The following is a 25,270-nucleotide window of genomic DNA, read 5'->3' as shown; positions in this document are numbered from 1 at the left end:
CAAATCCATGCTGACTTCCCTGGATAACCACGTTGTCCTTCCGATACTCACAGATTGATCCTTTAAAATCTGCTTCAATAGCTTCCTGAGAGAGAGGTCAGACTGACTGGCCTGTACTTTCCTGGGCCATACTTCCTCACTTTTTTGAAGACTGGGATAAGAGTGGCCCTCCTCCAATCTTGGGGCACATCTCCCATCATCCAGGAGTCTCAAAGATGATAGACAAAGGCTCTACAAGCTATTTAGAAAGTTCTTTGACATTCTTGGCTGTGTACCATCTGGCCCAGGGGATTTGTTCTCATCCAGTGCAGCCTCTCAGCAACCTCTCTGTCCATGTCATCCAGCAGTCTAGACACTGTGCCTTGCCTACAACCATCTCTAAATAAACCTGTTCTCTGTTTCAGGACAACCCCCCCCCCCCCAAAAAAAAAAACCTGAGGCAAAATAGGAGTTGAGTCTTTTTGCTTTCTCTCTGTCCTCTGTCAGAGTTTTTCCATTTTCACCCAACAGTGGGCCTATCACCACGTTTACCTTGCATTTGCAATTCACATGGCTGAAGAAGCTTTTCTTGTAGCAAACTTTCCTGGCCAAACTCAGCTCACTCTGAGCTTTGGCCTCTCTGATGCCTGACCTATGATGCCTAGCAAGCCTCAGATGCTCTTCTTTAGAGGTATGTCTTTCTCTTCTGTCTCTTGAACATTTTGTTTTTCTTCCTTAGCTCATCATGGAGTTCTCTATTCATCCACATTGGTTTCTTGGATCCTCTACCATGTTTCCATCTAGTTAGAATAGTGGTGGCTTGAGCTTGCAAGAGCTGTAATTTTAGCAGAGCCTACCCTTCTTTCGCTCTTTTCCCTTCCAGCATTCTTGCCCAAAGAATAACTCTCATCGTGCCTCTCCATTCATAATGTACTAGTTCATTTGAATCCCCAGCCTTCATTTAAAAAGGGTAAGTCTTTGTTCCTTTCTGTTGTACAGATACAAAAGTTGCAAATTTAGAAGACTTGTTAGATCATGAGTTCCCAGCCTTTTGGGGTCCATGGGAAACTTTTGAATTCTGACACAAGGCATTGGGTGAAAAATGGAAGGCAGAGCGAACTATAAAATGGCTGCTGCAGGAGGTGGAGCCACGCACAAGTGCACACAGAGGAAGCCCAAGTGAGGAGGTGAAGAGGAGTAATGTGGGTTGTTGTTTTTTTTTTTTAAATACACTAGAAAAGAGGAGCAAGAGGATAAAACTCACTTTTTTTTTTTAATTCGATGCTGGCTGCTGTCCCTGAAACTGTGTATTTAATAATTTGCACAGCCAATCAGATCTGCTGTCCAGTCAGGTGCCCTGCTGTGCAAAAGCCTCATCCACTTTCTAAAAACTCTTGGGGCACCAGAAACAATGTCAGCAGGTGCCAGGGTGTTCCTGGGCACCATGTTGGGGATCCCAGTTGCTCATGGTGATAGAACATTGTAGCGCTAATGCACGGAAGTGGTCTAGCAATTGCTGATTTAAAACACCCCCCCCCCCCAAGAAAAAGCTATCCAGTGGTATGATGGAAGAAAAATAGCAGCTAGTGGAGGAAAGTGTCCAGAAAAGTTGCATGTGGGCTCTCTGCTGCTGGTTTGAATGCCTCTGCAGCAGTAGTGTGAACCTGAGAGGCACACTGTACAAAAATGTAAAGGCATTAGGTGGATCAAACAGATCAAAGTGTGCCATTTGCTTGTTTCATTTTTAAGAGCTCAGAAGCCGTCAGTCCTCATCCAGCACTCGTTCCAATACCTTGTTCCAGCCTCCAGAAAATACCGGCTCCTCAGTAGCTGTTGTAAATGAACCAGTTCTAGCAGCACATTCAGGTATTCAAGCAGGGACGCACCAGATGGGTAAGTCCAACTGTGATATTCTGCAATTTTCTGTGCATGTAAACGTAACAAGCCTAGATGGCAAATATAGAAAAAGCGCAATTATGTTGGAAGACCAGAATGTACAAGGATGTCAAAAATGCATAGGTGATTCTCAGGTTCCTGCTTCAGTTTTTACTACTAAGATACATGAAAACTAGAGAGTAATGTGGGACAATCCCAATGGCAAGTCTGTTTCCCTGGCATTTCTTTGTGGGACCAGACAATCACCAGCCAAATGGGTATAGGATGAATATCAAGTGAAATTAGTGTGCATAATGAGTAATAGCAGTTCAGCAATATTGCTATACTTGCACTACCTATACAAAAGTATCTCTGCATGGGCAAATCACATGGCTTATGGTGGCACAGACTTGAGCAGTGGCTGCAGCTGTGAATATGGCATCGTGTAAAGTGTGTAGTAGCTTTTTTTCAATGGCGATAGTACAATTCAGATACATGCCAGGCTGAAGGACATATTATGGTGCACACACAGTAGGAATACCAAGTTTGTCAGCAAAAGCCAATTTGCTCTGTCTTCTGTTGATACATGTGTATATTTTTTCTAGAACAAAGTTTGAGTCCACCGGTGCCTTTAGGACCAACCAAGTTTAATTCTGAGTATAGATTTGTTAATCTTAAAGGTGCCACTGGACTCAAACTTTGTTCTGTTGCTTCAGACCAACACAGCTACCCATCTGAATCTATATTTTTCTAGTTTTCCACTAGCTATTATTTTAAATGAACGTGTTCATCACAACCCAGTCCTTTCAAAGCTTCTTCAGCAGAGTACTCAGCAAGCTGAATAGAATTTGCTGTGATGGATTTTTGAAAACAAGGATTGGGTCCAGCAAAAGGACTGCAGAACTTACCTACTCCCTCCCCTGCCTGTAGCCCTTTCCAACTCCAGAAGAGTTTATTTCTGGAGTTGCAGGGCTAGTGTGCAATAATCAGCATGTGGGTTCTGCAGAGATATCTAGGAAGAGAGCATCCCCTTCCTTCTGCTCCCTGAAGCCTCCTGACCTATGTCCAGGCAGGTCTTGTGACCCAGGAATTACCTTTTCTGGAGTTGGAAGAGCTGATGGGGGAGGGGAAAGTGGAAAAGTCCACAACCATCAGCCTCTTCTGCTGCCATATCACTGTATCCAAGCCCACATATGTATACCTGTAATTAATACTTTCTCTAAGCTCTGGAGTCTTGTGAGCAAAAATTCTACTTTGTGAGCTACTGGCATTAAAGTTGTGAGCTATTGCATAAATTAGTTTGCTCTGGGGTCATTTTTCCTGAGCTAAGTCAAAAATGTGTGAGCCAGAGGCTAAAAAACTGTGAGTTAGCTCACACTAACTCAGCTTAGAGGGAACACTGCTTGTAAGTAAACTCCACTCAGTGGGACTTGCTCCCAAGTAAGTGCGCATAGATATAAACAACAGATTATTTTAGAGTGTATTTTTAAAATACACTCACTAGAGTAGCAAATGAAGATTCAAAGTAATTATTATAGCAAAAAGATAAATACATGCTACAGTTACGGATACATAAACTGGTACAATGCAATTGCCAATAATATGTAAACTCTTTCAGAATGTGCTGACACTGTTTTGTTAAATATAACACTGTAGCATGAGTGCCAGTGAACTTTGAAACAAGAACACCAGGGGACCTGCATCATCTTAAAAGGTTTATAAATGTATAGTGATTTGAGCTCCCTTTTGGAGATGCATGCACACTGTAACAGGGCCATCCTAGGCAGAGTTCCACCCTTCTAGATCCATTGACTTCAAGGGGGTAACTCTTAGGATGGCACTGTGACATGATTACTTTTCTGAGATATGAAACGTGATTTTAGGCATCATTGCTCTATAGCTGAGGCCGGGGTGGAATTCTAGCAGGAGCTCCTTTGCATATTAGGCCACACATCCCTGATGTAGCCTATCCTCCAAGAACTTACAAGTCTCTTTTTTGTAAGCTCTTGGAGAATTGGCTACATCAGGGGTGTGTGACCTAATATGCAAAGGAGCTCCTGCTAGAATTCCACCAATGGCTGAGAAAATTAAAAAGTTATTGCACATTGCATTGGTGCTCATAGTGCTATTCATATATACCTTCTGGGCTGAAGGATGTATCACTGTAAACTCACACTAGGTGTACTAGGCCTCTCAACAAAAGCCAACAAAACAGAAGATTTTCAGCTGGGGACAAATAAGCAATAATTGTTGCTTCCTGTTCTTGTTCCATGAATGTACGTAGGTTTTCCTTTCTTAGTGGGTTATGGCATTGGACTGGGATATGCCAACCTGTATTGGAACCCATGACCTGAGAAACATGAATATGTAATAATATAATGCACCTGAGTTTAAATGATTGTTTAGCAGAGATTAGTGACTTCTGTAGAGATACTTCATGAAAAACTGAAAGGAACGTTGAAGGATATTTGATCCTGCCATGTTCTGTATTGTAAGCTGTTCAGTGTTTACATTTCAGATTTCCTTTCCTTTTCATTCTCACAGCATCAGACCACTTCCCATCAGCAGTATGTTACCCAGCTTACAACGGCAAAGACTCTCCCCAGCAGCATTCAGTGAAAAGCAATTTATCATCAGTGACAAGACCATCAGTATTAGGTATCTTCTTCTGAAACGACAGTAATATGTACACATGTATTTGGGGATTTTGCCTGGCTTGGACTCAGCCCCCCCCCCCCCCACTCTGGGGCTGGCAGTAGGGTTGCCAGGTCATTACCTCTCACCAGCAGGGGAAGGGAGGGAATCTTCTGGGAGAGAGACAGGGCTCTGCCCCAACAGCAACGTTCCTGTGCAGCATCCCTGACGCAGTGACATTACATGGAAGCATGAAAGTGATATCACCACTAATATCGTCCAAACTGCAGCACTCCATTTCACACTTCAAACTGCTCGGCCATTTTTTGCTACGTGTGAGTTTCTATGCATATGTGCAGGTTGCAGCTGAGGGTGGGGAAATCAACTGCCATCCCCTGCAGAAGCCTAAGTGCCTTCCTGCATCAGGGTCTTTGGACCCAAGCCTTTGTATTCACTGCACAGAAGCAATTCTGTTTGGGGTTACTCTGCCCAATGTTCCTTAAGTGTAATGAGCAACTCTTGTGACTGGTGCCTCTGTACCAGGGAGAGGGAAGCTACTTGGCAAAAAATAGTAATTAGTGCATAGAATCATGGCCTGAACACATTTTAATCTAGTGTGACTGGTTGGTTTTTATTTCCTGATATGAGCTACAGTAAACTTTATTGAGAGAAAGATTCAAAGACTCCAACGTAGTTCTTTTTGTGACAGTTCAAATGAAAGTAGCTTAGATCTATCAATTATATCACCCCTCCATTATCTTCAGGCTGCTTAGGGTGGCAATGGGGCAGGACAGGACTTTGAAGCAGCCCAGGAGTAAAACAGGCAAACTTCCCTGTAATGCTGGCAACACCACCAGAGTGGCTGATTTCTGACTGCTGTTAACCCTCTGATAACTTTCCCTGAAGGTTAAAGGCCAATTCTCCCCTTAATTGTATTCTGACGTTATGTGAGCTGAATTAGGCTGAGGGAAATTGAGGGCCCTAAGATCACCCAGCCATCTGGCTGAGTGGGTACTTGACTGCCTCCCCCCCCCCACCCCGCCTCAGTTCGCTATACCGGCTCATTTAAGACCAGGGGAATGGTTCTAGATCAGACTTTTTTTTTATAACGTTGTAATTGCTAGGTCACCAGAAGTCAGTAAATCTGTAACTTCTGAAAAGCATACATAACAAGAACATTTTATGTCCAGGGCCTGCCAGAACAGAATCTAGCACTCTGAGGATGTTGCTGAGAAGAGCAGCTCCTGTCATGCTGTATCTGTTCTTTGTACAGAGAACATAGTGCTAGGAACCAAAGTTCCCTGCTCATAGGACAAGTACAGGACAAGAAGCTCTAGTGCAGCCTTTCCCAGACAGCACTAGTGTAGCCTTTCATTTCTGTGTTTGTTCAACCAAGGCCAAACTTCACTTTGTGCACAGAATCAAATGCTCGCTCGTTTACAAATGGATATGTGTGCTTTCTCTCCCTTTAGTAGAAGCCACTGAATTAATGAAAATGTCCAAGAGGTGGCGTGGTTAACAACACTAATTTTTATCAATAGGGAAAGGGGAACAGTTCTTGCTAGAGAAAAATGAATGAATGTCCCAAGTGCAGTATAAGTGGCTGCATACTGCTATCTTGTGGTAGAACTGTAAAATAAGCTACATGTTCTCGGTAACCTCCGTTTTTTGCTCTGCTGAGAATTATGGGCTCTAGCTGGGTTGGTTACCTCCTTCTCCTCAGATGGGTGTCATCTCCTTTTCTTCTCATAAACCTCCTCTTTCCCCCAGAAATCTTTTTAACCCCTCAGTCACCTCTTACAAATTCCCCTTCAAGGACAAAACCCCTCACAAATTCTACCAGGGGCCCCAAACCTATACGTTGCACTTGGAATAAGCATGTAATTCAGACCAAGAAGGTGTAGTGGTTAAATGTGTAGACTCTTATCTGGGAGAACCGGGTTTGATTCCCCACTCCTCCTCTTGCAGCTGCTGGAATGGCCTTGGGTCAGCCATAGCTCTCACAGGAGTTGTCCTTGAAAGGGCAGCTTCTCTGTGAGAGCTCTCTCAGCCTCACCCACCTCACAGGGTGTCTGTTGCGGGGGAAGAAGATAAAGGAGATTGTAAGGCACTCCGATTTGGAGAGAAGGGGCGGGGTATAAATCTACAGTCTTCTTTATGGCAATAATTATTTCTTTTAATCAATGTTTTCTAGGGACTTTAACAAATTCAGGGCCTCCCAAAAAACGCCACAAAGGCTGGTCACCGGAGTCTCCATCATCCAATGAAGCCTGGCATTTGCAACCAAATCCACAGATCAACAATAGAAATAAAAATGGTAAGTGGGGGTTGTTCTTTGTAGTAGAAACTGAGCTATTGTCTTAGGAAAAATAGCCAACACAACCATAGTCACAGCACCATGATAACATCTGTGTTAGACTACTGAAACATGCTGTAGGTGGGGCCATGTGGTTCAGAAATTTGCATTGGTTTAAAATGAGGCTGCAAAGGTCTTTACTATGACACACTGGAGTAATAATTTAAAACCGCTGCTACTTTAAGTTACATTAGCCCTCAACTTGTTTTCAGGCTTAAGTTCGGGTTATCTGGCTCACGTCTGGAATTATTTACAGGATTACCTTTACTCCTGCTAGCCTGCCCGGTTTCTGAAGAGTCATGCAGGTTGTCTTCCTGTGGGGAACTAGCCTTAGATGAAATTAGGTTTGGGTGGGACCTACAGGAGAGCTTTTTCAGTCACTCCTCTCTTTGTCATTTCAGGAATGAATGAAATATTTTTCATTTCTAGTACGCCTTTAAAGTGAGTTAAATACAAACACTGCACATTATTTTCACACACACCCTAGGCTATTTTAGATGTTTTGTATTACCTTTATATTCATTTTTTGAGTTCATTGTTTCACATTTGAGTTTACTTGTGAACCACTCTGAGAATCTTTGGATAAAAGACTGCTGGAAGGGATTATAAATGAATAAGCAAGTATTGATGATGCCTACACTAAAGTCTTTGGCCTTTCCGGTCATGTGAAGTTTGAACAGAAATGAATTCAATGTGGTTCTTTCTCCTCTCTTCCCAGAGCCAACGTTGTTTTGTAAAGACATGATTTTTTTCTTAGCTTCTCTGCTGTGATTTAGTTCTAGCTAAACTCTCTGAATTGATTCCTAGAGGGAGGAGGAGGGCTTTCCTGTTTACCTCATGCTGCCATGGTAGGACCTGTGTCATCTCCCATGGTGGCCTCTGGAGAGCCAGTTTCAGTTCCTGATAACCTACTGAAAATCTATAAAGCAAAGCCAGTCCTATTTAAAGGTAACGCATAACGTTTCAAACAGGCACTTTGAAGAAGTATACTCTGTTTGCTCCTCTTGTACATGTGGAACCCAGTGCAATTATGCTTTGTTTCACAGGGCATGGAAACTTCCCTTACCTTTGCGGGAACCTGAATGATGTCATAGTCAGCCCCCTTTTGTATACATGTTACAAGAATTCACAGTCTCTCTCTAGGGCTTATGAGCAGTATGGAGCCTCCACAATACAGCCGATTTCAGATGAAATGCAGCTCTTACTCACAGTCTATTACCTCGTTCAGTTGGGTGAGTTTTCCACCTTTGACTCCTGTCACGTTAAAGAGAAATTGATCTGAATTGCAAATGACCTCTATAACCCGCCCCCCCCCCCTTTGAGATACAGTGGATGCAGTAGAAGTTTTTCTTTGACATTGTAACTGTAAATGAAGCACAGAATAAACTCTCCCTCTGGATTGTTTCTGATTTGGGTAACAGTGTGAGGAGGAAGTGATGAAGCTCATTCTTGCAGGCTTCTGACCAGAGCAGAATTAGCATAGTGAAGGAACAGAAGAGAACGATCAAATAATGCATGACTGTGACACAGTACACAGACTGGGTCCAGGGTCCCCAGTATGTGAACACTGTCTCAGAAATTGACCCCCCATTTAGCTCCAAAAGGTGTCAAGGCTGTGGTATGCAAAGTGTAAAATCAATCCAGTCATACTGTGCTAGAAATGACCTTCCTATTTGTTGAGAACAAAGTTTGAGTCCAGTGGCACCTTTAAGACTAGCAAAGTTTAATTCTGGGTATAAGTTTTTGTGTGTAGGCACGCTTCTTTGGGTGCATTAATTGGAAGAAGTGTGCATGCATGTGAAAGCTTACACCTGGAATTAAACTGTGTTGGTTTTAAAGGTGCTGCTGGACTCAAACTTTGTTCTGTTGCTTCAGACCAACATCCAGGCCCATAGCCATGGTGCATCCCACAGGGTTCTGGCCCCACCACTGAACACCAAGGCTAGGACCCCAGTCCCACCACATACCACCCTCGACTTGCTCCCACTGTCCTGCCAGCCACCCCTAAGCCGATTGCCAGCCGACTGAACCAAAGCAGTGCTCCCTCACTTACTCCCTCTCTTGCTTACTCCCTCCCTTGCCTGGGCCAGCTGCATTGTGCCTGACAGAGGAGCTCTGACCCTCACAGCCACCACCTCTCCCCACCTGGCCCCCCAGCATGAGGGTGGGGGCTACCTGGTTGGCCGGCCAAGTACGCAGCAGCGTTTGCAGGAGGAGCATCATGGCTAGGGCATCCATGCTGCCTCACCTGCAAACAGCCCCATTTGCTTTGGTTGGAGCTTGCCACCCACCACTTGCAGAAAGGGGCTACTCACCCGCACACTCTCTCTCTTTGTGCTGCCTTCCCACTCTGGTCTTGTCATGCACCCACCTGCAGAGCCTGCCAATCACCAGGCGGAGGGAAGAGGGGTGGGTGAGTGGTCTCGTATCCATACCGGAGCTCCTCCGTTTGTTTTGGCAAGGGGGTTATTGGTGACCTCCTGGCTCCCCAAACAACAATTGTGTCTCTGGCCTCACTTTAAATCCTGGCTACAGCCCTGTGACACCCCTGCCTGAATCTATCTTAATATTTGTTGTCATGCTTCTGACAAAACAAAACAGGCTACTCTTATAAGATTAATTCTTGATTTTTTTTTGCTTTTGATGCTATTTTTGGTTTTGCTCCCATCTTTCTATAGCTTCTGACCAGGTTCCTTTGATTGAGGACTTGGAACAGATCTTCATGCGTTCATGGAGGGAGTCGCACCTTTCTGAAATTCGTCAGTATCAACAAGCCATTCCCCAGGCTTTTCCTCAGGTTCCGGGCCCGATTGCTCCAGTGACATCTGCTCAACTTCCCTGGCTAGCGGGACTGGCAGCCAGCTCCTGCAACGACAGCGTCCACATCATCGAGTGCAGCTATTCTTTAGCTGAGGGGCTGTCAGAAATGTTCAAGATGCTCATTGAGGGAAAGTTAGTGAAGACCAATTATGTGGTGATCATATGTGCTTGTCGAAACAGAGCCATTGATTCTTGCATTGCTGTCACAGGTGAGCTGCTGAGGGAAAAACATGGAGCATTCCAGAATTTTAATGGGTTTTGGCTGTTAGCGCCTTGTAGGTTCAAGTGTTGGCTAATGTTACACTGCTTTCATTTTTCAAGGACTATGGCAATGTATATACCAGATTTTCTTCATGGGATTCTAAATGTCACAAAGCCTGTAAAGATTTATGGTATCAATATTATTGTTTATTATCAATTATTTATTGAAAAAATGCTCCCTTTTCAGTGAACTACGTGAGGCGGCTAGCAACGTAATATAAAATAAAAATTGAAATTCAGTTTTAAAACAACCATATCAAAATAAAACTAAATGAAATCCATCAGCCAATAAAACCAAAGTATCTAGGGGCAGAAGCAACATAAAAACAGTATGAATGCAGGCTAAATCCTTCATAAAACATGATGAAAAGTGGCATTAGATCATAAAAGAGATTTAAAAATAACCTACGAAAAGATGAGCTAAAACTCTGGGCAAGTGAGACCTGGTGTCTGAATGTCAACAGGTTTTTTTAGGTGAACCTCAGGGGATGGATATGCCAGAAATTTAGTGCCATCGCTGAGAAAGCCCTGTCCCCAGTTTCCATCCTTCTTACCTCCATGGGAGTTGGCTCAGAGCCAGAATGGGGACCTTAATTGGTGAGGAGGACTGTATGGGAGAAGGAGGTAATACTGATTTCCACTGCTTACATCACACAGTGGTGTAATGTGCTTGACTGCATGACAGGTCTGCCTTGGTCTAAAGGCTACACTGCCCTGGACTCAGATATATCATGAGCCACATGCCTCAGCTGAACAGTAGAGTTTGGCTAGGCAAACTATGGGGCAGAAGAGGCAAAGCAGTCCATCAAGCCCAACAGCAAGGGATACTTCTACAATTTAATATTAACATTGCTCAGAAGGTCCCAAAGGTCAACAGCTTGGGAGTGCTCCTGGAGACTATGGAGGCTCAGGTAGCAACCACTACCAAATCTGCCTTTTTTCATCTTCGGCTGGTGTGGCAGCTGGCCTGTTTTCTGGAACACGACAACTTAGCAATGGTGATCCATGCTACAGTCACCTTGAGAATAGGCCACTGTAATGCTCTCTACATGGGGCTGCCCTCGACTCTGACTTGGAAACTACAGCTGGTGCAGAATGCTGCAGTGTGGTTGTTAATGAGGCTCCCTTGATGGGAGCACATTCAACCAGTGCTGAAAGAGCTGCACTAGCTACCCATTGTGTTCCAAGTCAATTTAAAATGCTGATATTGACCTTTAAAGCCCTGTATGGTCAAAGGCCTGTCTATCTGTGGGACTGCCTTTCCCCATATGTTCCCCAGAGAGCATGGCATTCAGGAACACAAAATCTGTCATCTGTCCCTGGACCAAGGGAGGCCAGATTGCACTCTACACAGGCTAGGGCCTTCTCAATGGCAGCACCAGTTATGTGGAACGCCCTTCCAGAGGCCGTAAGTGCCCTGTGGGATCTCTCCCAATTCTGCAGAGCCTGAAAAACTGAATTATTTCAATGGGTCTGTAACACCTAAATGGGAGAAGACTGCCACTTTATACTTCATATTGTCGAGCAACACCTATTATGAAGAATTGTAACCATCATAGGATCACTGTCAGAAAAAAGAATGGACTGCTGATTAAAGAAAGTTGTGATCCTGCCTATATCAAAAATTTCTGAGTAGCACCATAAATGTAGTTTTCATTAAGTTTTATTGTTTTAAATTGTTTTTTACATTGTAACCTAAAACTGTTGTTTTAAATGATAGTTAGCCACCCTGAGTCTGCTTGTGGAGAGGGCAGGATAGAAAACTAAAGTAATAAGAAAGAAAGAAAGAAAGAAAGAAAGAAAGAAAGAAAGAAAGAAAGAAAGAAAGAAAGAAAGAAAGAAAGAAAGAAAGAAAGAAAGAAAGAAAGAAAGAAAGAATCTTACTATAATCTATATATACCTCAGCCCTATCCCCATATCCCCATATTGTTGGGGATGTGCTGAAACTGAGAGTGGCTTGCCCAAGTCCACTTACGACAGTGCCATTTCTAAGCCTAGCTAAACACTTTTAAGCCCGTGGATTTAGAAGGGTGTGATTTTTCTGAGTACGGTACTGTTAAAGAACTTGTGGCAGAAGTTTGAACCGGGAATCTCTTGTTTCATTATTTCATTTTTTTCTTAGCAACTGTTCTACGCGGCCTTGTGGGCTTAACTGAATTCAACAGTTAGTTCTTTAGAAGCACTGAATCCACACATCATTGGATAGTGTGCTATCCGCTTGCAATAGTAGTCATTCACACGGGAAAACCTGGTAGCAAATGATTGCTATAGTACAGCAGCCATTGCTATGTGAATACAATCATCCAAAATAAGCATTTTTTTTTCTGAGCTGATTTTCAGGAGGGAATTAACTGCTTGACGAGACTGGGCAGAAGAAGAGCAGAGAATAGAGCCATCTTACCAACTCATCATGTAGTAAAATTAAATTGCAGTTCCAAAGATAATGTTTCTTTCGTTTTCATAGCTTGTTTTGAATTGGGTAATTGGTGAGGCTTTAAACAATTTATGCAGTTGATCCAAGTGTTAACGAGAAAGGGACTAATAACTATTAATGGTTTCAATCTGCATTTCACATGAAATTCTGAAATAAGTAACAACTCCTTTCCCTCCTTGCTTTGTCTCTTAGGGAAGTACCAAGCAAGAATACTATCTGAGAGCATGCTCACTCCGATAGAATACCAGAAAGAAGTTAGTTATGAACTGGTGACTGGGAAAGTAGATGCCCTAGGGGCCTTCTTCAGTAGTCTTTGCCCAGGTAACTCTCTACAGAGACAGCTGTCTTAAAGACTTTCTAAGAATACAGAGATTCTGATTTTGTACACTGAGACAGAAATTCTGCAATTCTGTTCTAGGGGTCCCCAAACCTGTTGAGCCTGTGGGCATTTTGTTATTTAGAGAGAATGTGTGGGTTCCCATCACAAAATGGCACCTATGGGAGGCAGAGTCATTCACCAAATGGCAGCTGCAGGGCAGTCATAAAATGTTGAGGGGTTCAAGCCATGCAATGTCCTATGATAGGGGCTGCTATTTCCCATGTATTCTTCCTGCAGACTCCAAGGGGATGCCTGCTGGGGTCTTCTGAAAGACCTCCTGCTTCATTGGGTTGAGGAAAGCCATGACTGGCTCTTTGTTTTGGGGAAGAAGAAAGTGGGCACCAAGAAACACATCAGTGGGTACCATGGGACCACACTGGGTCATTGTTCTAGTCTATTCAGCTGTTTTATTTTGCAGCAATGCAGATAGCAGCTGGACAACTACTGCTGTTGATTGCTAATATTCCTGAGGCAGCAATCTGTGACAGACTGTCCAACAAATCACTGTGTAGTAAACAAACCATCTGCTTAACATGCCATAGGAGGCATTGGTCTCTTTTAGTGCCATCCTGTTTTGACTGTTTGATTGTTTTCATATTGTCAGTTTTATTGTGACTTATATGTTGTGAGCTGCTCTGAGCCCACTAGTGGGGTGGGGTGGGGATATAAGATTAATAAATCTCCATGGCTCCTGTGAGCCAACAAGGTTGCAAGAAAGTTCTGAAGACATGGGGTGCCCCAGACAGGAATCAGGACAAATCACTCATCCTGTGCTTATTCCATATAGTTCCTGTGGGCTACTAAGAAATTTCTACCAACTCGATTTGGTGTAGTGGCTAAGTGGTGCGGACTTTTATCTGGGAGAACTGGACTTGATTCCCCACTCCTTCACATGCAGCTGCTGATGTGACTTTGAGTCAGTCACAAGTTCTTGCAGAGCTGTTCCTCTCAAGAGCCATTTCTGTTAGATCTCTGTCAGCTCCACCTACTTCACAGGGTGCTTGTTGTGGGGAGGGGAAGGGAAAGGAGATTGTAAGCCGCCCTGAAATTCTTTCGGGTTGTGAAGGGTGTGGGTTATAAATCCAATCTCTTCTTCTTCGAATGCATCTTGGGACCCCACATTTTGGGATTCACCTCCAGAGTTATACCTAGAATGGGGGCCAGTGGGTGCTCCAGTCCTTTGAGCTCCCTAATAATTTTTTTCCCCAAAAGAAGAGGCTCTGAATTGAAGACCTGACAATTTCCCTTTAAATTATAAGGATTTCTTTTCAGGTATATTTTAGTTTGTTTTAAAAATCCTTTTTTTAGCTACAACAACTTTGAGCACAGCAAATTATTTTAAAGGGGGAAGGGTAACTTCTTCTAAAAGGGGAAGTAGCCAGTTTCTTCAGACCAGGCTTCACTGGCCAAGCTGTTTGGGGACCAGACTTCCCTGGCTATGATGTTACTGCTCCTCCCTGTGCAAATCAACTGGAGGGGATCTGGCCTTTCTTGGAAATAGTGCAGCCTCAGCTAGTGAAGAAGGCTGGCTGCAGCCCTGTGTAGACCCCCTTCCATTTCAGTCTGCCAGAGTTGCATTGCTGCAAGTGGTACTTCATTGAAAAAGGCTTCCCGTTGTATGTAGCTCAGCATTCTGAGTTGCACTTTACAGGAAAACATATTTAAGAAGAAATAATGCATTCAGATCCACAAAACTGCCAGTGAAAGTTACAGAACTTCTTGTGTGCAGTGAAGGAACACATAGGATCCAGGTCACTGTATTCAGTTAAGGCAAGAGGTAAGAGGGGGCATTCCAATGACACCACAAAGAACCACTTTGGCCACCTCAGTGAGCAAGTCGTAATTGATAAAGTAGACCTGGTTTCACTTACAGTGCTTCATGTCCACTGTCTTTAGTTATTTTGCATTCCTTGTAAGGAAGGTTGTTTTTTTTAAAAAAATGTATTATGCGAGATGGAAGTAGCACAAGTTTTATGGGTTGAGTATAACTAGGAGGTATAACAAATCTGATTTAATGGATTAAGAATGACGTGCATTTTTCTTTTGGTTGACTAGATGGGGATGTTGATGTTTTGCTGGATAAATTTTGTCAAGAAAACCGAGGACACATTTCCTCATCTCTCCCTGCTTCAGTCGGTAAAACTGGAACACTGGACATAACAGGAACAGCTGGGTGTACAAGTAAGTGTATGAGGAGCCAATGTGAACCTTTTCACATTTGTAGTCTTCCCTCCCTCCACAGAATTCAAGGTGGCATTTTAGCCACCTTGAATGAGAATGTCTGTGATGCTAAAGATCAGTGATTTCAGAGAGCAACAGGAATCTGACAGTTGACTTCCCATATTCAAACCCAACTCACTAGTCTCAGCCTGAAGCCACTACTTGAGATGAAAGGGAAACCTTCAGATCTGTTGGGATTCCGTAGTGCTTTCTGGACTACACCACACAGATATCAGGCAGATGGGTAAAGTCTGACAGTAGCATTCTATGTCCTCTGCAATATTGCAAGAAATCCTAGGATGCACCTCTTGGATTTCCCAGCAGTGTTCTTTAAAATATCATCTCCTCTTTAAGTATACAATGAGTCATTGCTCATTCAAGTCACCTCTCTTGTAGCTGTTCAACCATTTGCAATGTCTATTAAGGCATCAGTTCTTGAGATTAATTGTTGTATTCACCACTGATGCTCCTGCATGGGGTAATTGGGCCAAGCGCTACCCAATGGTGACCAGTTTCAATTAAAAAGCAGCCAAGTAGGAAAAGGCTAGCCCAGTCTTGTGAGATCTCAGAAGCTAAGCAAGGTCGGCCTTGGTCTGTACTTGGATGGGAGACCTCCAAGGAATACCATGATGCAGAAGCAGGCAATGGCAAATCACCTCTGAACATCTCTTGCCTTGGCAACCCCACTGGCTTGCCATATGCTAGCTGTGAGTGGATGGTATTTTCCACCATGTAGGAAAAAACGTTGTTACTTATCCTTCGAATGTTTGAAATTTATTGTTTTTCGAGTTATGTAGCCTTCATGCTTAACCTATGGCAGCTGGACTGAAACAATCATGTTGAAACAATCATGAGTGTATTTCAGTGTTTGAACTTGAGAAACACACTGCATAGAAGAGGCTTTCTAAGTCGTCGTCAGTGAGGAGGTGAGCAGATCTGCCATAGTCTTAACTGTGAAGTCTACATCCCTTGATTAAATAGATTTCAGAATGTATCAGGAATAAAGGGTTTGGTCTTTCCCCATTCAACTGAATTTCCCCTTCCCTCCTTGTACATTCCGTACAGCTGTTTTTTGCCTTCTTGTTGTCTTCATTGAGTCCAGCTCTTGTCTCCAAAAATAAAATACAGTGCCTGGTTTCCCAGCAGGTTATCCTACATAATCCAGACTATTATGTGACATAAAAAGAGCTGAAGCAAACAGAAGTGTATCACATCAAACTGTCCTTCCAAGTTGCTGATGCAGCTCTTCATAGGATTCATTCTGTAAATAATGGAAAAGCAAAACTTGTAAATATTTAAATAGTCGCTGTCCAGCCCTCTCTTATACCATATTTTTGCTTTTCTTCTAGATTATAACTTTGAGCGGCATCAGATTCGTCCCTTCCAGCTCGCAGTAGCTCAGAAACTTCTGTCTCATGTTTGTTCCATTGCAGATTCCAGCACTCAAAATCTTGACTTGGGTTCCTTTGAGAAAGTTGATTTTTTGATATGTGTCCCTCCTTCGGAAGTGACATATCAGCAAACGTTATTCCACCTCTGGCATTCAGGTGCTTATTGCCACAAATGTGTACAAAATAACATCCACATCTGTTAGGTTTGGATGGGCTGACATGAGTTGTATTCATCTTTTAGGTGTTCTGTTAGAGCTTGGTTTGGAGAAGGAGCATCTTACAAAGCAGAGGGTGGAGCAATATGTAGTCAAACTTGACACAGAAGCCCAGACGAAATTTAAAACCTTTTTGCAAAACTCTATGCAGAATCCACACACACTCTTTGTCCTGATCCATGACCATGCTCACTGGGATCTTGTCAGGTGAGAATGGTTTAACTTTTCAGTGTACAGTGTTAGATATGGTTGTGGTACAATACAGTTTTATTGCATGGTTTAGGATAGTTGTTTTCTGGCTATTCTGAACACATATTGAGAGATAAACTTGATTCCTTTCTCACTGCCTCTGCCATCGCACCCACAGTAAGTCAGTGTGCTTAAGGCATCCTGAATGTTGACCATATCACTTAAAGTCTTCCCACTCTTCCCAACTCAGTTCAGAATGATCTGGGAGGAAACAGTTGACTTCAATTTGAGGGTTTCACTGAAATGACAATGAGAGCAATCTTACGCAGAGTTAAACCATTCTATTGAATTTAATGGGCTTTGAAGAGTGTAACTCAATTTAAGATGGCGCACTTCAAAGAAATTGATTGGGGGGGTGGAATGAAGCATTGCTCAACCAAGGTACTATCAAAGTGATCCTAAATATAGTGGAAACTGAGATTATTGTATATTTGTATCCCTATAAAATGCATCTTAATATTTTAATTTTAAATTAGAACAATGTGAACACTTCCCTTATCTTCTCTGAATCCTTTGATAGCGTCCCATTGTCAAACACAACTGATTTTAAAAAAAAATTAAATTATGACTTGTCTGTTTGATATCACCAGGGCTTTTTTTGTAGCAGGAACTGCTTTGCATATTAGGCCACACACCCCAATGTAGCCAGTCCTCCAAGAGCTTGCAGGGCTACAGGGTCTACTGTAAGCTCCAGGAGGTTTGGCTACATCAGGGGTGTGTGGCCTAATATGCAAAGGAGTTCCTGAAATGAAAAAATCCCTGGATACCACTATCTGAAAAATGATATAGAGTCATAGAATCATAGAGTTGGAAGGGACCTCCGGGGTCATCCAGTCCACAAACCCTGCATATACTTATTCTGAGTTCAAGAAGGTTGAAAAAAATTGATCATGTGTATCTGTTTTATCTGTGTACATCATTTTATGAGGCTAACCCTCAGAACCTTGCATTCTCTTTTGTCTCTTTTTTTTAAGCAGCGCAGTTCACAGCCTTTATCCTCAGTCCGATCCAGCAGTGGGCCTTGTGGACAGGCTGCTTAACTGCAGAGAGGTGAAAGAGGCCCCAAATATTGTGACACTTCATGTGACTTCCTTCCCCTATGCTCTGCAGACACAACACACTCGCATTAGTCCTTACAATGAAATCCACTGGCCGTCATTATACAACAATGTAAGAGATATGTTTGAGACTCTGCTTTTAGGCTCTGTGGGAGCATTTCTTATATTGCGTTTGACTGTGAGTAAGATGTTATGTGGAGTGACAGGACTAGAACAGAATAATGGGGCTTAATCTCCAATCTGTGAACACTTCCCTTATCTTCTCTGAACCCCTTGATAGCTTCCCATTGGCCTTGATTCTTTTATCACTTTTCTTCCTACTGACAGAGAAACTTTTGAGAATGAAGCTTAAAAGTTTTTGAGCATAGCATCCATCTGTTGACAAGCACAATGTAATATTTATTGAAATCAATATCCTCACTTGAGGTGGGAATCTTTAGTACTCCTGCATTGCCAAAGAAAATGCTGGGGTTTAGGGCTTAACTATTCCATAGCTATGGTTTGCCTAACCAGACTCAAAGTCACACATACCTGTTTGCCACTTTCTTGGGCTCCACATGCCCTTAGTGAGATGATCCCAGGACATGTGGAGCATCAACCAGCAGAGTAGAGGAAAGGGCCCACCCTCCATTTGGCAAACTTGTTGCTGCCAATAGAAAAGGTGCTCATCCATCAAAAGAGATTCTGACTTTTGCACAGTGAACTGTTCTGTAATATAACATTTGCCTGTGTAACCATGCCAGATGTTAATCAGTACTAGTGAGCATCTTGGGTAAGAGGCAATATTAACCATGGAGCTAGGATAGAGAACTTTTCATGGTCCTAAGTGTATATTTGTTAAAGCTGGTGAACTGCTGAATAATTGTTTTGAAGTGTCCCTTTAAATTTACACAGTCTCATTTATTCTAGGGAGCTGACTTGTACCATGAAAGCAAGAAGTACTATGGACTGTCTGAATTTGTTGAATCCACCCTTTCTGGACACAGCCTTCCATTGCTTCGTTATGACAGCTCTTTTGAAGCAATGGTCATGGCTTTGGGGAAAAGGTACCATATGTGGCTTACAATTTTATTCAGGGTTTTTTTTTCCTGGAAAAAGAGGTGCAGAACTCTCAAGAGGGAAATGAAGGAGAAACACATGGTTGCCCCTCATGAACTTTTAAACATTTTTTTAGAATTGTGTTTCCACAAAGGGGTTCCAGAACTCCCATTTTGCCATGTTCCCTGAGAAAAAAGCCCTGATTTTATTAACATTCAAGAGATAGTACAGCTCTGCAGAAAGGATGGTGACACATGAAATAGAACACTTGAGTCTTGTTACTCAGTTTAATCTTTGCCCTTGATCAAATATATATATTTTTAAAAACTGTATGAAGTTTTTAACAACCGTAGGCATTCCTGTTATCTTCTTATGGAGATATCAATGACAAAACACATAGGCAGACATTGAAATATGAGCCCCTCTAGCACAATCTGTTATTTCTCTTCGCCTCCAACTGTGTAGTAGGAGTGGAACTACACTACATAAAAGGTGACTTTTCCATCTTCTCCCTCCTCATTCATGCCCCCTACAATATTGTACTCCCAATGGATCCTCAGGAACATCATGTTGATCAAAGTAGGGGACTACCATGAGAGAGGAGGATTAGTAAAAATCACCCACTCCATCTTTGGCAAGTGGGATTAAAGGAGGACAGGGAATTTAGGATCCAAGCGGTGATGTTTGATACAGACTGGATCAGATTCAAGGTTGGTTCAGAAGCATTATTGCTTAATTATAATAATTCCTTTCCCACTAGCCAGAAATACTGGCAAGAGTTTGAGTATCTTCCCCAGGATTTGATTTGTAGAGGTGCTTACCACAATCCCCCCCCCCCCCCCCAGCCACACATTTTGTTGCTCTTCTTAACTTGGGCCTTCACATCCCTGCTCTCTAATCATGAAGCTCACTGGGTGATTTTGGGCCAATCATGCACTCTCAGCCTAACTTCCTCACAAGGTAGTTGTGAGGTTAAAAGGGAGAAGGGCAGAAATGATGTATCCCACCCTGAGTTACTTGGAGGAAGGGCAGGATAAAAATGTAATCGATCTATAAAATAATACATGAGTAAATAAACATACATGATTTTGCCAAAGATGGAACTACAGTCTGAGAAGCTATGAGATAATAATGCTGATGGGAAACTAGACCCAGTTACTAGTGATGGATATTCAAATAATGCTTGTGGTGGTTTGCATGGGCCTACTGGGAGAATACTGTTTTCTGCTGAAAACTGGGTAGCATCTTTCAGCTCTTTATTTAAGGATTAATTTTTGAGTGACCTAAAGTGGTACCCTGACAGTTCATCTTTGGATAATTTAACAGGAAACATGGGTAAATAGTAAGAAAATATTTCATGGGCACATCATGTCCTACAAGCAATGCACCCTTTAAAACTTTTCCTGCATACTGTTTTGTTCCAGGTTTCCCAGACTGCATAGCGCAGTGATAAGGACGTTTGTTCTTGTACAGCACTATTCAGCAGCCATGATGGCTGTGTGTGGCTTGTCCCAGATGAAGAACTACACAACAGTTGAAACCCTAGAAATCACTCAGAATCTCATCAATTCATCAAGACAGTGCCCCAGCGGTCATGGGCTTATGGTGGTTTTAAGGATCCCATGCATTCCATTGGCGGCAGTAGCTTACGAACGCCTCAACCATGTGCGGGAAAGACTTGCCCTTGAGGACCATTTTGAAATCATCTTGGGGAATCCTAACTCTGGAATCACCGTAGGGAAACACTTTGTGGAACAACTCAAGGTAACTTACACAGCTGATCAGCCCTAGAAGACCTGAGCTCTAGAGCTAATGTGGCTGCTGAGCAGAAATGTCTGTTGATATGATGGCTGAATTCCAGTGGTGGACCAGCCCATTCACAGATCTAAAGATCTTTAGCAAATATCTTTATATATACTCACTCAGCTCTTCCTCCTGCTCCCGAATCTGTCGATTTGTTTGAAAGTAGTCTCATTTATTTAATAAGAGTGCATGCAGAAGAAGCCCTTAGTTGATTAATAGGTCAGGGAAAACTTCAGTTAGTGGGACTGAGACTTCAAGCATTTTTATTTTTTGTCTTTCTGTTTTATATCCTTATTTAAAATGTCATTTCTAATAATGGGGGAGGGGCTTTTGTTTATTAAATTCTGACTTCAAAGCACTTTTGTTCTAATTTAGTTAATCAGTTAATTGATTTAAAAAGCTTATAAACAACTAAAATTATTTAATTGGTTAGTAGCTTCACAGTATTAAAATTAATACTCATAGCTCTTTATTACATGCTCAAGGAAATGCTGATAGCCCTTTTGGAGTCAGTGAGCAATTTTTCTCCAGGCCAGTTTGGCAAGGAATCCTGGAGATTTTTGCCATCTTCTGGGTATGGAGTAGGTGTCATTGTGGATGTAGGTTTGTGTGGGAGGTATTAGTGAAGTTCCTGCACTGTGCAGGGGGTTGGACTAGATGACTCTTGGTGTCCCTTCCAACTCTCTGATTCTGTGTAACACTGTTCCTAAGCCATCACATACATAACTTCTGTAATCCTTACTGCAGTACTTAAAATAACCAGAATTATTCTTACTCTCTTCTGATATTGTATCTGAGGCTGAGTGACAGGAACTTGCCTAAGACCATTTGGGAAGTCTATAGCTGAACTGAGTTTTGAAGCAGGAATTTTGTGCTGTAGTGCTCACTCTTTTGACTCCAGTTTTGGATTACAGCCACAGTTTCTTTCTTCTGCAATGGTACAGATATATGCTGACTAGTTTGTTTCCAATGTAATGATAGATTTGGCAGAAAATTGAAGATGCTGAATGGAGTCCACAGACCTACTTGGAGTTGGAAGGTCTGCCTTGCATCTTGATCTTTAGTGGAATGGACCCCCAAGGCGAGTCCTTGCCAAGGTAATGACTCAGCACTACTAAACATTTCCATGAAATCCAGCCCTGTCCTTGTGCTTACCTGTAAACACAAGGTAGTCTCCAGTAGCAAGAAAGCCATCTGCCTACTACGATCCTTTTTGAACAAGAACTTGTCAGACATCCACAGAATGAGTAAAACTGACCATATGAGGTTTTTCTTTTTACTGGGCCAAATATATTCAATAAACTTCAAAAGTTCACATCCTGCTGTTTAGAGATTAGCTGATCAAAAAAAGGCAACATCAGTTTGTTGCCTCTCAAACCATGAACTGGGATGAACCTCCATTTTCTTGATTTGTGCCCATCCCTAGTGCTGTCAAAAATTAAGCCGTGATGTTGGCTAAGGAATATGTCACATTTACTGGCTGTAGAGAAGACAGTTTAGAGCAGAGGCGTCAAACTCACTTGTTGCAAGGGCTGGATCTGACATAAATGTTACTTTGTCAGGCCTGGCCATATGTGCCATACAATGTAATGCCAGAGTTACCAGATATATAAACTTTATAAATAACACAGGCAAACCCAATTAACATTATTATTATTTTACTCAAAATAAAACAAAAGCAATTGGTTTCCAGGTGGGAAAGCAACTGATTTACTGGGGAACCCACAAAAGCCCCAACAAACGTATTTAATCATATGCCGGTCTAGGTTTTTTCCAAGGGATACTGTAAAAGGGGGGGGGGGATATCTTATATTTCCCTACAAATTAGTTACTTTCTGTATATATAGGACTTTTAGAAGATGAGTCATCTTCCTTGCGAGTCAATAAAGTAGTTTTCCAGCAAAACTCCCCCCCCCCTTCCCATACCCAGCCTCAACAGCTGAGCATGACTACAATCCATTTCTTTTTCTTTGTTTCCTTTCTTCCTCCGTTCTATCTCTGAGGATCTTGGGGAGGCACACTGGACTTCCCTTTTCAGTGCCCTGTCCCTATCACCATCAACTCTGTGAGGTCGACCAGGTAGAGTGACTGGCCCCTCGTGACTCAGATGACAGGTTCCTGGCTCAGAAGGAGTGGGGGTTTGGACCTGGCTCTCCAAGATCCCTCCAACCCCAGTTCTTATCCCTCCTGCATTTCCCACAGAAGCAGCTGAGTTGAGAGGAAGGCCTGTCAGAGAGGCTGTTTTTGAAACCTCCAAGGGGTGCGTTTTGTCTGTCCAGAATGCCTTTTCCTTCATGGGCTGAAAACAAGTTGTAAAGGATTACCAAGACTAAACCCTGAAGGTTCTCAGGGCAACTGCATACAAGAACCAGAATGCTGTGTTTTTTAACACAGAAACCATACAGAAAGGAAAAAAACAAAGCTAGCTTCAACTACCTGATATTCATAAGAACTGCACTAGGTGGCACAAACCGTAATTTTGATAGGAAGGACCCAAAGCTTTTCTAGCAATTGCAGGTCAGCTAGTTTGCCTTGTTCAGCGCCGCAGTTTAATTATATTTTTGGGTCTTCACATCAGGCGATGATAACATCCAATCAGAACCTGTTTCCAAAAGAAACCTCAAGAAGATTACTTCAACAGTCTCAACAGCTTAATTGTTAAACTGTTTGAACTGTTTGAACGGTTTTAATTGTTTTATTATGTTGAAAGCCGCCCTGAGCCCACTATGGGAAAGGGCATCCTATAAATCTACGGAAATAAATAAATAAACCTCCCCTCTCCTATCACAGATCACAAGTTCCCCATAGAAACTAATTACCAGGCTTCCATCTTCGGCCTTGACAATGATAAGAAACCTGCAGGCCAAAAAAACAATTAATAACTCCTGCAGGCCCATTGCTGTCCATATTAACCCTTGAGGGGAGGTTGCCTCCCAATCCATGCAATGGCCCTCCTGTCTCCTCTTCTGGCTCCATTCCTTCATCGGCAAACCATCGCTCTGCATGCCTGCTCTTGCCAATCGAACTCACGGCCGCCATTTGGTGTGACAGTGGTTGTGTCGGCCACTCAGCTCCACCCCTCCATATAATGTCTTTAGCAATCCTTGCTGAGCTTCAGTCAGAGGAGGCAGAAGGGGAAAAAAACACCACACCACTCTTTCTCCACCCTCGTTGCCATTCCCTTCATGCTTTTTACTTCAGCATGTTAGTCCCACCGCTTAGCCGTTTCCTTTCTATTTCTTGACAGCTTTGTCCACACACACTTCATCACATGCACCTGTTTGCACCCCCCCCCCCCAAAGCAGTCTCCTGCCTTCTCTCCCTCACATGTAGTTCATGGGATGGAAAAGAGCCCTGATCAGGCCAGTTCTGTCCTCCGGGCCATATGTTTGACACCCCTGGTCTAGAGGATGTTGCTGAAAGTTGGTACATTCTCCTATTTACAGTACATGTGTAGACACTCGGAGAGCACAATATATGACAAATGCCAACTGTAACCATTATACGTTCATCAATAAAATTAACTATGAAGTGGCTACAAGGCCTCTTGTGCTGCCATTGCAGTGATGTTTAATTTTGAAATAAACCAGGTTTTGGTCAGTTTTGCTTTACTGGACATTGCAATAGGACATGATCTCAAAGACTCTTATAGTTCTTATATTTTTTCCCTTTCTCTGTCCAAGGTCCTTAAGATACTGCGATTTGCGTTTAATAAATTCCTCTTGTTTGGTGAGAACAGCCTTGGAGCAAGAACTTGGCTTGGCAGCCTATTTTGTAAGTTCTGAAACCTCCGCAGAGAAAATGGTCTCCAATGATGTTCTGGAGAGTGACCCAGAGAAGCTAAGTAGTACTGATAATGAAGATGAAGAAACAGTAACAGAAGGTAAATGAATATTCACTGACTCATTGCACTAAAAGATGCCAACAAAAGGATCTGATTGAGAAAGGTTATGAGATCCTGATGTAAATAAAACTCTGGTGTAAATAATTTTTTTAAGAAGAAAGTTTTTATTGATAAATTATCTGTATCGTTTTGCATTTATTTAAACTCTGGTGTAATTGAAGATCCAGTAATCGTGTTGAGTGACAGTCTCTTTTCACTGCATTGGCAATGTTTTGATATTCCTATCCTCTTCCCTGCCCCTTCTTTCCCTTTAAATCCTGGAACAGGCTCCATATCAGAAAAAAGAAGCCCTGTCAAAAGAGAGCGGTCTGGCTCACATGATTCTGCAGCTTCATCTGTTTCTTCTAAAACATCAAGTAAGACTTTGGCATGAATAGTTTCTGGTATTTATTTAGGTGGGTGGGGATTATCACAGTTTAGACCATGTTATTGTTGTCAGTTGAGATTTGCCACAACTCATCTGAAAGGAAAAATAAACATTTTACCAAGACAGTGCTTACATTTAAGGGATTACATACATTTTCCAATATTATTTATGAGGCATCCTTCTTACTGTCTTAGCCTGAGAGACAGAGGAGAATCTGCACCCAAGAGAGGGCTTCATTTCTCCCATAGCCCTCCTTTCTCACCCTCCATACTTCGATTGCCACTACC

General features: G+C 42.6%; 1 protein-coding gene across 5 annotated transcripts in view; it reads left to right on the top strand.

The window, feature by feature from the left end:
* The window catches only part of GREB1 (growth regulating estrogen receptor binding 1), a 117,109-nt gene that overhangs the window by 65,820 nt on the left and 26,019 nt on the right, over positions 1–25,270 (top strand). For 3 of the 5 annotated variants that reach the window (XM_060233828.1, XM_060233844.1, XM_060233812.1), the window contains exons 6-21: positions 1,729–1,872; positions 4,399–4,512; positions 6,683–6,805; positions 7,652–7,792; positions 7,891–8,076; positions 9,523–9,873; positions 12,552–12,680; positions 14,794–14,919; positions 16,308–16,505; positions 16,591–16,771; positions 17,788–17,983; positions 18,781–18,917; positions 20,334–20,673; positions 21,694–21,809; positions 24,396–24,595; positions 24,883–24,972. In XM_060233828.1, coding sequence (XP_060089811.1) covers positions 1,729–1,872; positions 4,399–4,512; positions 6,683–6,805; positions 7,652–7,792; positions 7,891–8,076; positions 9,523–9,873; positions 12,552–12,680; positions 14,794–14,919; positions 16,308–16,505; positions 16,591–16,771; positions 17,788–17,983; positions 18,781–18,917; positions 20,334–20,673; positions 21,694–21,809; positions 24,396–24,595; positions 24,883–24,972 — 2,772 coding nt within the window. The remainder of the gene's footprint in view (positions 1–1,728; positions 1,873–4,398; positions 4,513–6,682; positions 6,806–7,651; positions 7,793–7,890; positions 8,077–9,522; positions 9,874–12,551; positions 12,681–14,793; positions 14,920–16,307; positions 16,506–16,590; positions 16,772–17,787; positions 17,984–18,780; positions 18,918–20,333; positions 20,674–21,693; positions 21,810–24,395; positions 24,596–24,882; positions 24,973–25,270) is intronic. The other 2 variants (XM_060233837.1, XM_060233820.1) reach the window with 1 other exon arrangement.

Source organism: Heteronotia binoei, chromosome 1, assembly GCF_032191835.1.
Source record: "Heteronotia binoei isolate CCM8104 ecotype False Entrance Well chromosome 1, APGP_CSIRO_Hbin_v1, whole genome shotgun sequence".
Lineage (NCBI taxonomy): Eukaryota > Metazoa > Chordata > Lepidosauria > Squamata > Gekkonidae > Heteronotia > Heteronotia binoei.
Note: the sequence above shows the minus strand (reverse complement) of the source record. Positions and strands in the feature narration are given on the sequence as shown.